This window comes from Oxyura jamaicensis, chromosome 8 (genome assembly GCF_011077185.1).
Source record: "Oxyura jamaicensis isolate SHBP4307 breed ruddy duck chromosome 8, BPBGC_Ojam_1.0, whole genome shotgun sequence".
Lineage (NCBI taxonomy): Eukaryota > Metazoa > Chordata > Aves > Anseriformes > Anatidae > Oxyura > Oxyura jamaicensis.
In genome coordinates, this window is record NC_048900.1 from 20,620,872 (window position 1) to 20,635,048 (window position 14,177).

The 14,177-nt window shown below is 47.2% G+C and overlaps 2 protein-coding genes across 8 annotated transcripts in view; one reads left to right on the forward strand and one right to left on the reverse strand.

Moving 5' to 3' along the window:
• Positions 1-423: 423 nt before the first annotated feature.
• Positions 424-9,737, reverse strand: MED8 (mediator complex subunit 8). Its single transcript, XM_035332774.1, has 7 exons — positions 9,587-9,737; positions 7,425-7,543; positions 6,225-6,369; positions 5,411-5,551; positions 4,915-4,996; positions 3,691-3,939; positions 424-894 (listed from the first exon to the last, which is right to left on the reverse strand). The coding sequence occupies exons 1-7, from the start codon at positions 9,590-9,592 to the stop codon at positions 830-832; spliced, it is 807 nt and encodes a 268-aa protein (XP_035188665.1). The 5' UTR covers positions 9,593-9,737; the 3' UTR covers positions 424-829.
• SZT2 (SZT2 subunit of KICSTOR complex) overlaps positions 9,566-14,177 on the forward strand; it is a 55,536-nt gene continuing 50,924 nt past the window's right edge. For all 7 annotated transcript variants that reach the window (XM_035332757.1, XM_035332763.1, XM_035332759.1 and 4 more), the window contains exons 1-5: positions 9,566-9,718; positions 9,788-9,913; positions 10,032-10,205; positions 10,540-10,710; positions 12,547-12,678. In XM_035332757.1, the coding sequence (XP_035188648.1) occupies positions 9,689-9,718; positions 9,788-9,913; positions 10,032-10,205; positions 10,540-10,710; positions 12,547-12,678 (633 nt within the window). In that variant the 5' untranslated portion in view covers positions 9,566-9,688. The remainder of the gene's footprint in view (positions 9,719-9,787; positions 9,914-10,031; positions 10,206-10,539; positions 10,711-12,546; positions 12,679-14,177) is intronic.

The window sequence follows — 14,177 nt, forward strand, 5'->3', positions numbered from 1 at the left end:
CCAAACAGAAATGGTCAGATCTCAGGGCCTGGCTAATTCAGAACTTTATAGGAACGCAGAAGCAGGGAATTATGGAAGTGAAATCGGATCCAGCTGGGATTTGCAGCAGCATCAGAGTGCAAAAGCTCTGTGCTTCTGTTCCTGAAATGCTGCCTTCTTGCTGCGGGTCTTGTAATAGTCATTGCTGGTATTTTGCTTTCTGGGGAATAGTTGTAATGGGTTTACAAAGAACAAGATGTTTACTACTTATGTTTGTACTCTGCTGATTCACTTTATAACAGCTCTTTACACACAAGCCTGCAGCTCCAGCACTCTGCCTCTAAAATTTATTGTTTATTTCAGATCAGAGCTGCTCTGTAGCCTCACCCAAAGGGAAATAAGACTACTTGTGACCCAAGAGATGGACGCCAGTGTCTCACAATGTGCAGAACAAGATCTTTATTCAACAACAGGGAGTACAGTTAGGAGCACCTTGAATCAACAGACAGAAACAAGAAGCAGAGTGATCCATGCAGCTCTTCATGTTCGGTATCAAGAAAGGGTAGGTGCGCTCCAGGCCAGACCTGAAGAAAATGGGATTGCTACTACAAAAAAAAGCTGTTCTGGCTGAACAGAATACTTGTCTCCAGGAGACATGGCTCCTAGCAGCTCCACACAAGCCACCCAGCACTAAATAAAACCCAGGGAAGGGTGTCATAACTCGCAGCTCTGTAGATATGGTGTATGGATGTGTGAAGGAACTCAGAAGTCCGAAAAGGAATCCGTGTGCAGTAGCTGCAGCAGGAGCAATGTTGGTAACTGCTGTTCCCTGGGTCTGGTTCATGTTGGCTCATCTCTGATATGGATGCATTGAGGCAGATTTGATGTTTGTCTTTATGCCACTTGGCATCTTTCCTAGAAAAAGAAAACAAGCAGTGAAAAATCAGCTATAAGAAAGGATATTTGCTGTCCTGTCCAAGCTTTTCCTTTTCCACCCCAGGCACCACATCAGGCTTATGAGCTACAGCATCTTTCAGCTTCTGACTTAATACAATCTCTCTCTCCTATAAATCAGCACTTTTCTCTGTTGAGAAATCTCCTTGACATCAGATGCCATGTCCCCCTATGAATTCTATCCTTGTTCCACCTTAAACAAGCTTTTCTTTTTGTCTGGAGGCTTCTACAGGAGTGTGGGACTTGTCCTGCTGCACTACAACTGAACAAGAAAAGATTTGGTGAACAACTAGCAAACAGAACAAAGATTAACCTTTCTCAAGCACATCCAAGGCGGATCATTGCCTGCAAAGAGTTGGCAGGTAATGTGACATCACTTCAGTGCTAGCTAATAATCAGCAGACAAATACTTTTAGATGTTAGTCCAAAGGGAAGAGTGAACAGGACTGCGTGGTTCACCCACGTTAGGAAAACTGAGTGGTTCTGGTCCTCCCAATCTTGAAATCATATAGAAAAGGTGCAGGGAAGAGTGACAAGAATTGTCTGAGATATATTAAAATTTTCACACAAAGACATATTGAGGACTCATTAGCTAGGAAAAAAAATTAAAAATTATTAAAAAAAAAAAGATGTACACAGGGAAGAGAACATGACACAATTCCAAAAAATGAAAACTAGTATGGAGAAGGTAACTGAGGGATGATTATTCACTGTTTTTCAGTACATGGGTAAAGAGGAAGCATCCAATGAAATTATTGGGTAAAAGACTTAAACATAAAAAAAGGAAACTCTTTTAAGCCAAACATGCAGTAATGCTGTGGGACATATTGCCACCAGCCTTGCAGGAGTCAAAACTGTAATTCAGAAAGGAACTGCAGAAATTGATGGCTCTTGGACCCACTGGTCTCAAACTGAACTCTAGCTTAAAATTTGCCTAAACGACAGCTGCTGGAGGTGTCTGTCTGGGTACGCTTTGTTCTTGTACTCTTCCAGGCTCCACTGTGGGCCACTATCAGGACCAGGATAAGGGGAATGACCTTTGGCCAAACAGTACAGCTGCTCTTATCAAATCGGAACTCCCTGGTAACACGAGCTGGACAAGTGCTCGTTGCCAGCACATACAGCTTGATGTGCAGAAGCTGTATGAGAGGGGATGTCTTGCCATCCTGGAGACGGTGTTTGTGGGTATGTAGCCAGAAATCACAGGAGGCTTCTTTGTTTCCAAATTACAGTGGAAATTACTTTCTAAGTCTTACATAAATACCCAATTAACTTAGGATTAATATAGTTGCTCAAGTTCATTTCTAAACAACACAGTCATTATGCTGGCAAAAAAAAACCACCAATTAGAATATCCAATATCCCAAATCTCCATTAATATGAACACAAGAATGACAATATAGGGTTAGGCCTGCAAGTCCCCCAAGCCCTACCCATTTCTGACAGAATCTAGCAGGGCACATTTATGGAAGAATACCAGAACAGGGCAAGCCTAGAGTGATACTTCTGCAAAATACACCCTCGGCTTCCAATATTGTAGCTCTGGAACTTTGAGTCAGAGATAGTGTCTTCAGGACTAGTAGCTACTGACTGATTTTTCACCCAGAAATTTACTTTTCCATTCCATATAAACTTTATGTGTCTACCACACAGCTGGGCAATGTGCTCTACAGTTTGATTACCTAGTATTCAGAAAAGTGTCTCCCTTTTGCTGTGAACCTCCAAGCTAGTATTCTCATTAGCGCACTGTCATTGATCCTTCTGTTTCATGGGAAATCACGAGTAATCATTCCCCATTCATTTCCTCTATACAATTTGGGATTTTATAGACTTTCATGTTTTCTTCCTCCTACTCCCAACCTAACCTCAGTAGCTATCGCCAGGATAACTGGGGATGAACTACCAGAACTTTCTGAAGTCTTCCTTCCAATGAAAGCCGCTCCAGACCTTTAGCCATTTTGTCACTCTTCCCTGATCCTTTCCAATTCTACAACAACTTTTTTGCAGAGTAGAGATCAGAACTGCACATAATATTGCAGATGTGGGTGCCCAATGGAATTATATAATGGCCTAACAATACTCTTTGTTTCTCTGTTCCTCTCCTAGGAATTCCTTACATTCAGTTTGCATTTTTAGCTCCAGCTGAACATCTACTTAATGTTTTTACAAAACTCTTATATCATGTATTAATTTGCCAAATACAGGCAACTAAGTTAGAGTCTAGGTACTGGACATGTAAAGACAAATTGCTTTTGCTGATTGTGCTTCACTTTCTATTTAATACAAATGTAACTACTATAATTAAGTGAAGTCACTTTGAATATGAAATCTTTCTGTGGCTCTTTACAGACATTTTTTTTCCTACCTTACAATCAAACTTTTACAAACTATTACAATCAAACTTTTCTACTTTACTCCCTACCTTCAAATCTAGTTTGACAGCAAAATCCCCAGCAGATCCCTACAAAACCACATTGTGATCTCCCTCCTTACTAAAGCCTGTGTTCACTAACTCTGTTATTAAACAGGTATTGCAGTGTGAGTTATGAAGCTGAATGACTGGGATCTACTTCAACCTCTGAGCCAATTTGAAGCAGGTATTACTCCACTGTTACAACCTGACTTATGTTATTAAGGCTAGAAAGGACCCTCTTATTCAGTTGTATTTAAAAGGTGGCTGGGGAAGGATCTCTGCACCTGCATTTATTTTTCTTGCTCCTAGCTTTTCAATCACTCTCACATACACAACATATTTACCTGGCTGTCCTGCTTGTGCCATCTGCACTCCTGCCAGCATTGGCTGCTGCTGAGCTGGTGCACCTGACATTGGTACCTGCTGCATGCCCGAAGCCCCTGCAATGATGGCACCAGCTCCTGGTTGCCCTGACTGGACAGATCCCCCAGAGCCAGGGGGTCGCCGGTTTGACAATCCTTTCCCAAAGGCCACAGCTGCTACCAGGGCATTGGTATCTGCAGGGTTGAAAGTCTGCTTGTTCTGCCGTAATCCTGTAGAAAAATAAAGAAAAGATTTTGAAGCACTCTGGCAGTTGAGTCCAAAAACTAGCATAGCTTGTCCTGAATTTACTTTTCTGATAGTTTGCTGTATGCAAGAGATCAGCTTCTAACAAGTTGTATGACAAGAGGCCCTGGGAGGGCCAAAGAAGCTAAAAAGTCCAAGGACAGTGGTGTTCCAAGAGCTTCTCCACTGAGAGCTGGGCACATGCTGCTCAAGAAAGGGGGTCAGAAGAAGCCAACTCCACTAACTCTTTTCCATGCTGAATCCTATGGCAGGTAACAAGCATTACGTTCTAAATAATCAATGGCAACATCCCTGTTCTGAGGCTCAGCAGCAGCATGGTGTCTGTAAGAGTGTCCTATGTCATTCTTAAATTCTGTTTGCCACAAATATATTTATTCAGACTGTGACAGTGAGTCTCATATTGCCTGCAGTGACCCCTTCCTATTGAGAGCTCTGAGCTATCTGCTTAAAAATTTTGGATTCAGCAGCACAGAACTAATCATGCATATCTTTGCAACAGTGCTATCATTTCTCTATGTGAAGGGACAAGTGACATAGCAGTGAGTTGCAAGCCGTTATTAAGTAAAAGGGCTGCTTTCAGCAGCCTCCCATCATATATTCCCACATCATCAATTTTCTAATTGCTGCTTGGCAAAGAATGCACTTCTACATGTATCCAACATTCCAAGAAAAAAATTGTAGTTTTGGGGAGATGCTAAGATATGCTTCTACAACTGCCACTCCTTTCCATTTTACAGAACTTCCTACTCCTTTCCATGCACCCACAGGACTCCTTCCCAATGAGGGGACTCCAGGACAGCCAGTCTTGCATGTTCCTGAATGTTTTTGTCTCTGGTAATCTGCATTTCCCGTGCATTAGGCTCTCTGCTTTACCTACTTTGCCACCATCTCTCAAGCTTGTTGCTTGGATCCTGCACCCTGCTCCCACCTCAGTGACATACCTCCACTTTCAGATTCCCGCTCCTCCTTACTGATTTTCTCCAGCAGATTTGAGCACATTTTATTCAGACTTTGGATCTGTTTCTGCAAAACGGAAACCAACAGTAACTGCCAGGATATTTCCACCACAGTACAAGTCAGCAAGGTAAATTAACAATTTTTTCTTCCCAGGGTCTGTGTAACCAAACATAAATATTTTGTTAGCAAAGCCTAGAAAGCCCAGTTCCAATGCATGCAGGAGGGCAGTACGGGGGTGGGATAGCCTTTGTCTTTCTTTGGTCTGATGGCACCTCTCGTGAGCAGGCAGTGGGCTGGACACCCTAGTTTTATGTGACTGGAGGAACCCAAACATCAGCTAGGGTCATATGGAGAAATCTCAGGCAGAAAAGGGCAGAGCGAAAAAGAAAACTGTCAGACAGAAGAGTGAATGAAACAGAGCTAAGGGACATTTGTGCCCTAGGGCTAAGAGGCAAAAGCAACAAACTCTTTTTCACCTACCTGTGCCACATCAGGGCTAATTCGAGCTGCATCTGTGATCAGTTGCTTTTCCTGCTCCTCCACCTCGGGGTCAGGCTTCGTTCGAAGATGGTCAGGCACTACCTCATGGCTGAACACAGGCACGCGCCCCTCCGTCTGCCGCTGCAATAGTTGGACAAGCCACGCTCAGGGCCTCCTCCTCCAGCCAAGCACTCAGAGAGCTTAAGACCAGGGCACAGGCCATGGAACAAGGCTGCTCGCATGCTGTGGGGAACCCTTGACTAGGGAGCACGAGGGATTTTCAACCATTTGTCTGGGAATTTGTACTGTGTCTGGTCAGTGCAACCCACAGCGGTCTGCAATCCCACCTGCTGCCTGCCAGCATGGCCACAATCAGTTGAAATGTTTTCTTACTTGAGCAGAGAATAAATATTGCTGGCATGTGCCATAGGTTCTGAAATACAGCCCATGTTGGTCAAATAACAGTGCAAACCTAGATGCAGATGTCTGACAGAAACTGCACAGCTATGGCAGAGGAAATCAGGAGATGGCAAGGAGGCATTCCAGTTACACAGCAAGACACCATCTCCTTTGTTCCTGACTTTATGGAAATACAGTATTTATGAAGAGCACATCCTGTAAAGTATATCCAGAGCAAGTCTTGGAAGGTGAAAGCCCCCTAGCAAAGCAGCTCCAAGGCAGAACTACTCATCACCTTTTATTTCTTTACACCCCGAGCTGAGGAATGCCAAGCGCAAGAACAGCAACCTGAAGCGGGTACATAAGCACACTGTAATACTCCAATGAGTCCAACACTCATTGAGAAGTTTCTTACCATGATCTCCTCATCGCGGTCTGGAGACAGCACTAAGGGTATGATAACCTGGTTTCGCAACAGTGGGGTCTTCTCATGCTTCAGCACTTTATTTAAAGTGTTCAGCTGTCCTGAGAGCAATGCAAAGCTGTCCAGAACTGAAGGCCTGGGAAAGCAAATAAAGAAGACGGAGCATGCAAACAGATACCACAGATGGCTTTTATCTGTTCCTCACTCAAACATCTGGGAGTGAGGAACTAACATTATTATTCCTCCAATCAGTCTACTCTGGACATTAAGGAGTAAAACCTAGGGCTGAGTGTGCAGGTGTGGACAAATCCCAGGCCCTATACACACAGCTGCAAACAGCCCAGGGACATTACAAGTACCACTGGAAGTGGCAGTTGTTTGGGATTTCAGTAACATACACAGAAGCAATGCTTTTCTTATCACTAACTCTCCCAGTAAAATTCAAAAGCAAGGTCTGAGACACAATTTAGCTCCTGAGCAATACAGCCAGGAGAGACGGTATTTATAGCTTGACCATCCAGACTAGGGGATAATGAAGCAAAATAACTGTTAATCTTGTCAAGGAGGTCCCCCTAAGCTTGTTTTCTTTGGGGAATTCATCACCTCTCTTTCCTTCTGCAACATTAATGCTAACTGTCTGTGACGCTTTGCTTCGGTGGCAGCTACTGCCTAAGATGCTGCACAGGTTATTAATCTGCAGATATATCATCCTTATGCTCCATCAGGAAGAGAATGCCACCTTGCAAGCCTCTCAAACTGTCTGGTAAAACATGCTGAAGCAGCAAACCACAAGCATAAGAACTCCATTTATTTCAGAGCCAGAGAAATCCAAAAAGGTAAAGAAATGCAGAAAGAATGATTGCTCATTTCACAGCATATGTGGGTCTTAAAGACACTTTATCCAAGGAGTTCCCATTCACTGCAGATGCAAGCATCAGATGCTAGCTCCCTTAAGTGCCTAGCTCCCAGGGTGTTGGCATGACCATTACTGCATCGTGTGGAATAAATGGATTTCAATTGTTTTTTTGGTGGAAGACATTTAGTGGCTCCTCCAGTAGAAATGTGAAAAGCAAACTTAAGCCTACTGACAACACGCTTGTGGTTTTTAACTATACTTTGTGGTCCTTTGAGCAGAGTCTGGAAGAGTTTCAGCAGTGATCAGGGGCGCCCTGCCTCTGTGAGATGCCTTACCATGTGAGCCGGTCGTACTCATTCTCCAGCTTATAGATAAAACTGACCAGTGAGTTCTTCAGGTCAGCCACCTGGCTGATGAGCGCCTCCAGAGTCAGCTCCAGCTGCTTCTCCTCTCTCTAAAAAAAGACAGGAAAGACAGGGATGAGGACAAAGCTTAACACCTCTCCGAGGACCACAGCGATTCTCACACATGCATCCATAGTCCAATCTCTTCTACAGAGTCTCCTTTGCAGGGGAAGGAAATAGAGACCCTGAAGAAAAAAATACTGTGTTTTCACACCGAACATGTCTCCTTGGGAAGAAAACTTAGGCAAGAGACACGTACCTGTGCCAATCCCTGGCTAGCTGTCCTTTTAAAGATCTAGATGAGAATAGTGAAGACATTATCTCTTACATCTGCTTTTTTACCACATCAGGCAAAGTCATCAAAGTTGGCTCACACCACCTTTGTGAGCTATTTATGCTAACCCAGCTCAAAGCAGATTAGGATTCTCTGAACCCTTGCTGACAGCAGACGTGGGCACAGTGATGTGTTCACCAAGCACAGCCATTTGCAAAATGAGTATCAATCAGGTCTGCGGCCTAAAGATTCCAGTTTCTACCCTTAACCTCACTTTTTACTTTCTTCCTGCCCTAGTGCCACTACCAGCTGCTAAAAAACTGGTAAGAAACTGGGAATTCCTATGTGACTTGTCCCTTACCAGCTGTGGAAAGCACTGCGGTGACAGACCGTACGTAGCTGGACACGTGCAAAGATTTCCTCCTGCCTTTTACTCTGGACTACGCTGCTTAAATAACCTTTTTCTCTGGGTGAGGGGGTGTCTGGTGACACCGCGTCAGATCTTTGACTCTTGCAAAAACCTTCTAAAACCTTATCTATTCTTACTTATTCATACAACAGAATTGCACAAAATGTAATTAAAAGTCCCAGCCCTAATGAACTGCTAATGTAAGTCAGGCACTGTACAGTAATCCATGAAGAGGGTGGGACAAAGCAATCAAATAATGGAAAGGGAATGCCGATTGGGAAAGCAGATGGGGTGACTCAGGCTGCTTGCATGCTTGCTGTTGGGTTAGTCCTTGTACTGTTTAAACAAACTCAACTAGCGTGAGCTTCATGGGAGAGACTATCAAGTATTTTGCATGTTCACGAGAACACAAAGCTATTCTACTTAATTTATAGTCTAGCTAGACTATAAAGGCCTTATTTTTATTTAGAAACTGCTGATCAGACTTCACTTAGCCACCTCAAAAGAAATGGCTGAGTCAATTTTGTTAAAAACCACTCCTGGTCCACAGCGTGGACTCCCGGAGCAGGCTGGGGGCTGTTACACCTCAGGAGCACAGCACGACAACTCCTCCATCCCATGACGGGGCCAGTCAGTTCCTGGCTGATCGGAAGGAACGAGTCTCCACCTGCTCGTGTGCACTGCGTGCACTGCATCTGTGCGAGCAGATTAACCACACGCTGCGCTACGAGCTGGGCCAGCAGCCAGTGTTTTACTGAAAAGGCACCAGAGGTACACGTCCGAGAGAGTTCACCTGGCCTCATCCCTGGAGGTCTTCAAAAGACGTTTAGATGTAGAGCTTAGTGGCATGGTTTAGCGGAGGACTTTTTAGCGTTAGGTCAGAGGCTGGACGCGGTGATCTTGGAGGTCTCTTCCACCCTAGGTGATTCTGCGATCACCAGTGCTTATCGCAGCTGCTCTCAGGAGGGTGAATTAAATCCCACTGCACGCACTGCTCTGCGGCCCTGGGACCCCGGCCTCCTCCCTTTGCAGGCTCTCTCCAAAGCCATTGGGATCCGGAGGCGATGGACTTCAGGGATCTGGCCACCCCCGTGCCGCTGTCCCGGGGCTGTGAAGGGGCCGCTCAGGGAGGGGCCGCTCGGGGCCCTGCCGGTGCGGCGGGACGGCAGCTAGAGGTGGAGCCCGGGGCGGGTAAGCGACACGCACCGCGTGCGGGAAACCAGGGGGGGAAACAGCCGTGAGCTGCGCGCCGCTCCGCGAGCTGATACAACGCAGCGGGCCGAGCCTCGAGGGAGTGCGAACGGCAGCGGGGCTTGGGGCTGCGGCTCCCCGTCCCGTCCCGTCCCCTCCCACCCCAGCTGCCCCCATCCCGTCCCGTCCCGTCCGGCCCCGCAGGCCGCAGCCCCTCACCTGCATGGCGGCGCGGGCCGGTTGCTAGGGGAGCGCCGCGCTTCCGGGGCACGGCGGAAGGCGGCGGGGCCGCGGAACAGGGGGCGGGGCCGCCGGGCGGACATGGCGGCCGCCGAGAGGGCCGAGGGCGAGGTGAGAGGGGCGGCGGGGCGGGGGGCGCGGGGCGTTGGGGGCGAGCGGCTGCCGTGGTTATCCCCGCAGGTGGAGGAGGCCGGGCACGTGTTCCTGCTGATGAAGAAGGATTACCGCATCTCCCGCAACGTGCGGCTCGCATGGGTGCTCAGCCGGCTGCACCAGGTCATCTGGGCGCTGCCCGAGCCCGAGCTGGTGAGCGGGGACGGGACGGGGCCTGCGGGGCGTCCCCGCGTGGGGGCGTCCCCCTGGGGTGCTGCCCCCGGGCCCGTCTCACGGCGGTGCCCCCTCGCCTGTCGTCCCCCCGCCGCAGGTGAACTCGGAGAACGAGCTGGACGTGCTCAGCATCCTGCCCCACGGCTGGCAGCCGGACGAGCCCGTGCAGCCCCGGCCCTACCTCCTCGTGCCCTCCACGCGCGTCACCTTCCTGGCCCGCCAGTACCGCTTCGTGATCGAGCTGGATCTGAGCCCTTCCACGGGCATCGTGGTGAGTGCAGGGGCTGGGCTGTTGGGGTGCTGTCTTAAAAGGAGAAGCAACCTCCTTGCCGAGCAGGCTTATTCCTCTGTGTTAGCCTCTGCTTCTGCAGGGGTCTTGCCTTATCTCCTAGCAGCAAGGCACATGATGCTCCTAGCAGGGCAGCCCTATGGAACCTCCCGTTTCTCTGCTGAATGCTGTGTGCGTGCCCTTGGCTTGCAGGAAGCTGTCGTTCTGATGCAGCTGCTGCTGCAGAAGAAAGTTTGTTGTTGGCTCTGTGTGGTGGTGCAACAAGATCAAAAGTCCTGGAAGATGCAAAAGCTGCCTCATTTCTCTGTTTCTGTAGGATGATTCAACAGGGGAGATCATTTTTGATGAGGTGTTCCATGCCCTTTCCCGGTGCTTGGTGGGATTGTTGAGACCCTTCCGCATCCCTGGCTCAGACATCATTTATCAGCCAGAGATCTTCGTCACCATCCAGGCGTACTCCTCCATCATCGGCCTTCAGTCCCACCAGGTAAAACTCGGCCTCACCCTTGGCACATCTTGGTGCGTGAGCAGGTTGTTGCGCTGCTTTCCTGTGAACCCAGAGGAAAGTGGGGACATCTGTTAGCCGGGCTCTGTCAACTAGGATGTTGTAGCCTTGATTCATTAAAACGTGTAGCCTGGGGTGACGAGGAAGTGTAGGTGAGCAACTTCTCTTTTCTGGGAGGAAGCAAAGTTTCTTTTGGGGGAGCAGGGCCCTTCTGAGATGGCGCCTGCAGTCAGCGTCCTTTGAGTTAGGCCATAGCGCATCTTTCCCTTGTGTTTACTGCGTGGTGGTTGTTTTTTAAATCTCTGTTGATTAATTCTTTTTGGCCCATTATAATTAGTTTGAAATATTCAGGAAGAGGCAGTGTACCTAAAAGCTTGTCTGCCTGCTCCAGCTGTGTAGCAGTGCTTTATTCAATGATATTATTATTATTTTTTTTCTGGCAAACCTTGCTCTCTGGTCGCGTTGGTGTGAATGTGTTTCTCCTTGGTGGAGAGAGCAGCCAGCCCCAGTAATCTCACACTTACTTGAGCCAGGGCAGGTCTGTTTAGTAAATTGAAGTCTGGTTTACAGTGCCTGTAAGGGTTTTTGAAGTTTGTCCTCCCTGTGTTGCTTCCTTCCACCTCCCAGTATTTTCACATTTCTGATGGTGCATTTCATTCCTCTGCTAAAACCAGGGAAAGTGGGTGGCAAGAGGGTGAGCCTGTAAGTCTCTTCTGGCTTCTTCCCTCCCTCTCCCCGGCTCACCTCTAGTCAAGCTTTCTGGGCAGTCTGCAGGCTGGAATGGTTTGTACATTGCTTGAAGAGCGTTTGCTTGAAGGGCCCTTGCTTTAGTCTTAGGTACTACCAAAGTAAGCATAGTGAGAGTCTTCCGATTTGCTAGTGATGTTTTTGTGTGTTCTGGTCCAGCTCTCCTTCAGGTGTCATCGTGCTTTGGCTCAGTATCTCCTCTATTTACACTGCATTGAGCACAGAAGTGGCTATGACTTTCTTTTTTGGATCTCTCTAAAGTTTTTGTATAAGACCAGTGACTGTAATCTGTGGGCACAAGTGGAGGAGCTGTGTGTGCCTTTTATGGTGGAAAAGGCATATAGGTGTATCACTCATACAATACAGATGAGTTTTCTTGGAACTGTTTACTTTTCCTAAGTTTCATGAGGTGTTGAGGGAATGTGGATCGTGTGCCACGTCCCAGCTGTCTGTTGAGTTCTTTGTGTACACACTGCATCCTCTTTGCCTCCTAGTTTTGGCAGGGGTTTCCCTGTACAAAGGCGCTGTAAATACAAGCGTCATTCCTGTCAGCTTAGGGAGTTTCTTTGGTGGCAGGCTCCCTCTGTCATGTCTCACAGCCTCTTCTGTAATGTCTGATCTAAGTTTTTCTTCCGTTATTTCAACTTACCGTTCTTTTATCCAGCCACTTACTGGAAGATAATTGGATCATTCAGTAGCTGGGTTAGATTGGAGTGAAAAAATCTTCCTTAGAAATATGGGCCAGAGTTAATGCCTTCTAACGAGGATCTCAGGTTAACTTTTCCTGCCTGCTGCTTATCTTAGGAGATGGCAAAAGTAGAAATTTCTTGCCCAAAAGGGAGACTTCCCAGAGACCAATGTGAGCATCTGCTGCGGAGTGCACTGCAGATGCCACGAAACACTGCACACAGCCGGTTGGCTGCAGGCAGGACAAGAGGCCTGTGCTGTACCTCTCCTTTGTCAGGGATGTGTCTGAACTGTGCTGCACTGAACTGTGTTCCCATGTACTGTTGTGGGTGGTGGCACTATAAACCCTGAGCTTGGTGACTGACATGTGTGTCCTCGGGCCAGGTACTGTTCCAGGGCTGCCAGCTGGATGAGACGAAGCGAGAAGCCTTCCTGCACCAGGTTTACACACAGCTGTGTGCCTTTGAGAACAAGGTGGCAGAGATGCTCCAACAGCAGTATGAACCCAAACCGCAGGTGAGGAGGGCAGAGGTGGCTGGGGTTTCTTGCTCACTGGAGATCTGCTCCGTGAGGCAAGGAGCAGTGGTGTAGGTCTGGAGAAGGAACAGCTCAGGAGTTTGGAAGAAAACTGTTTGGAATCCAGCAAAAAGAAATGAACACCGAGTAAAGCAGAACCAGTAAGTGTTTAGGAGATGAAAGCAGTCACCTTCCCCAAGACTGTTGCAATAAAGGGCCTGAATAAAGTAGAGTAAAGCAGCTTGACTTCTTTGACATCGTGGGACAGACAGTAGGATGTGCTTTCTCTCTGAAGAAAATGGTGGGAGAGGTGATTACTTCCCTATCATTAGTCTATAAATAGCTGTGAGTATGCCCTTGGCCCTTATTACAATCTTGAACGAAAATACTTCCTTGTCACCACAAAAACTGACCATGAAACTGAATATGCAGCTGGTGCAGTTCCTCATACTCCTTGAAATCTGAAGCAGATGCTGTTTCACAGCTAAGGATGCAGGTGTCAGACAGTTAATGACAGCACTATAAACTACAGCTGAGGAGGAAGGTAAAAGTGTGACTTTGTAGGAATTCAGGCTGTCTATGAATTTCTCATCAAGAGAGAGTGCATTGGGGTACTGTTACTGCCGATCTGCAGTCGGAATCATATCTATGAGGACTCTACTCACGCTCAAAGGTGTTTTTGGCCTGGTTGAGGTTACTTAGTCCTTACTTAGTGTTAGTTTTTAGTGTTTGAGCTCAAGGCAGGAAAAAAAAAGGTCCCAGTCAGGTGAGCAAAAGGCTACTTGTGACCCCTCGCAGTTATATATTGGAAGTGCATAAAATCTCACATTCTAGCTGAAATTTGTCTTTGAATACAAAACCTGTCAGTACTGGAATAGGAAGGGGCTTGCAGGAAGTAAACAGTTTTCTAGCGTGACCAGCTGGTGTTTTGCAGTGCTTTGTATGCATTCCTCCTTGCTGCAGTATTTCTCTCATAACAAACTACCCTGTAACTAATGCCATGCAAATCCAGGAGAGACGCACTTGCAGGCCAGAGGAACTGGCGAGTCCTGCCACAGGCTGTGGGGTGGAGGTGGGAGGCCCCAGGGGAAAGGCAGGAACTGAAACTTTTTTTTTTTTTTAACTTCTGAAGTTGCATGAGCTGTATTGCTGTCAACAAGAGTCTGAACTGAAGGCATCTAGCAAACCGAAGTGATGGATAGTCAGGCTTTTTTTTCTCACAGCAGCAGACTGCTCCATTGGTGCAGAACAGAAGTTCAGCTTGTTCTAACTCTGTTTTCCAAGCTCCAGTCATCTGTGTAGCTGTACAGGGGAGGGTCTCACCCATTCTCTGTGTTAGCAGTAAAAATGAAGCAATAGTTTATTACAGGGTTGCCCTGTCAGAGCCTTCTGGAGATGAGGGGACTATGAACACAGTAGGTTCCTCACAACTGTAATTATACAAATTTTAGGCTTTGCCTGGGGAATACTTTTGATAGAAAATGCAGGAGAAGCCTATT

Bases quoted from the DNA above. Each gene is read 5' to 3' on its own strand.
- MED8 (XM_035332774.1), bottom strand. The intron at 3,940-4,914 runs GTATGTCACTGA...ATTTTTCTACAG, and splicing joins GCGGGAATCTGAAAGTGGAG to GATTACGGCAGAACAAGCAG. The intron at 895-3,690 runs GTAAATATGTTG...TTCTTTTTCTAG, and splicing joins GGCACAAGCAGGACAGCCAG to GAAAGATGCCAAGTGGCATA.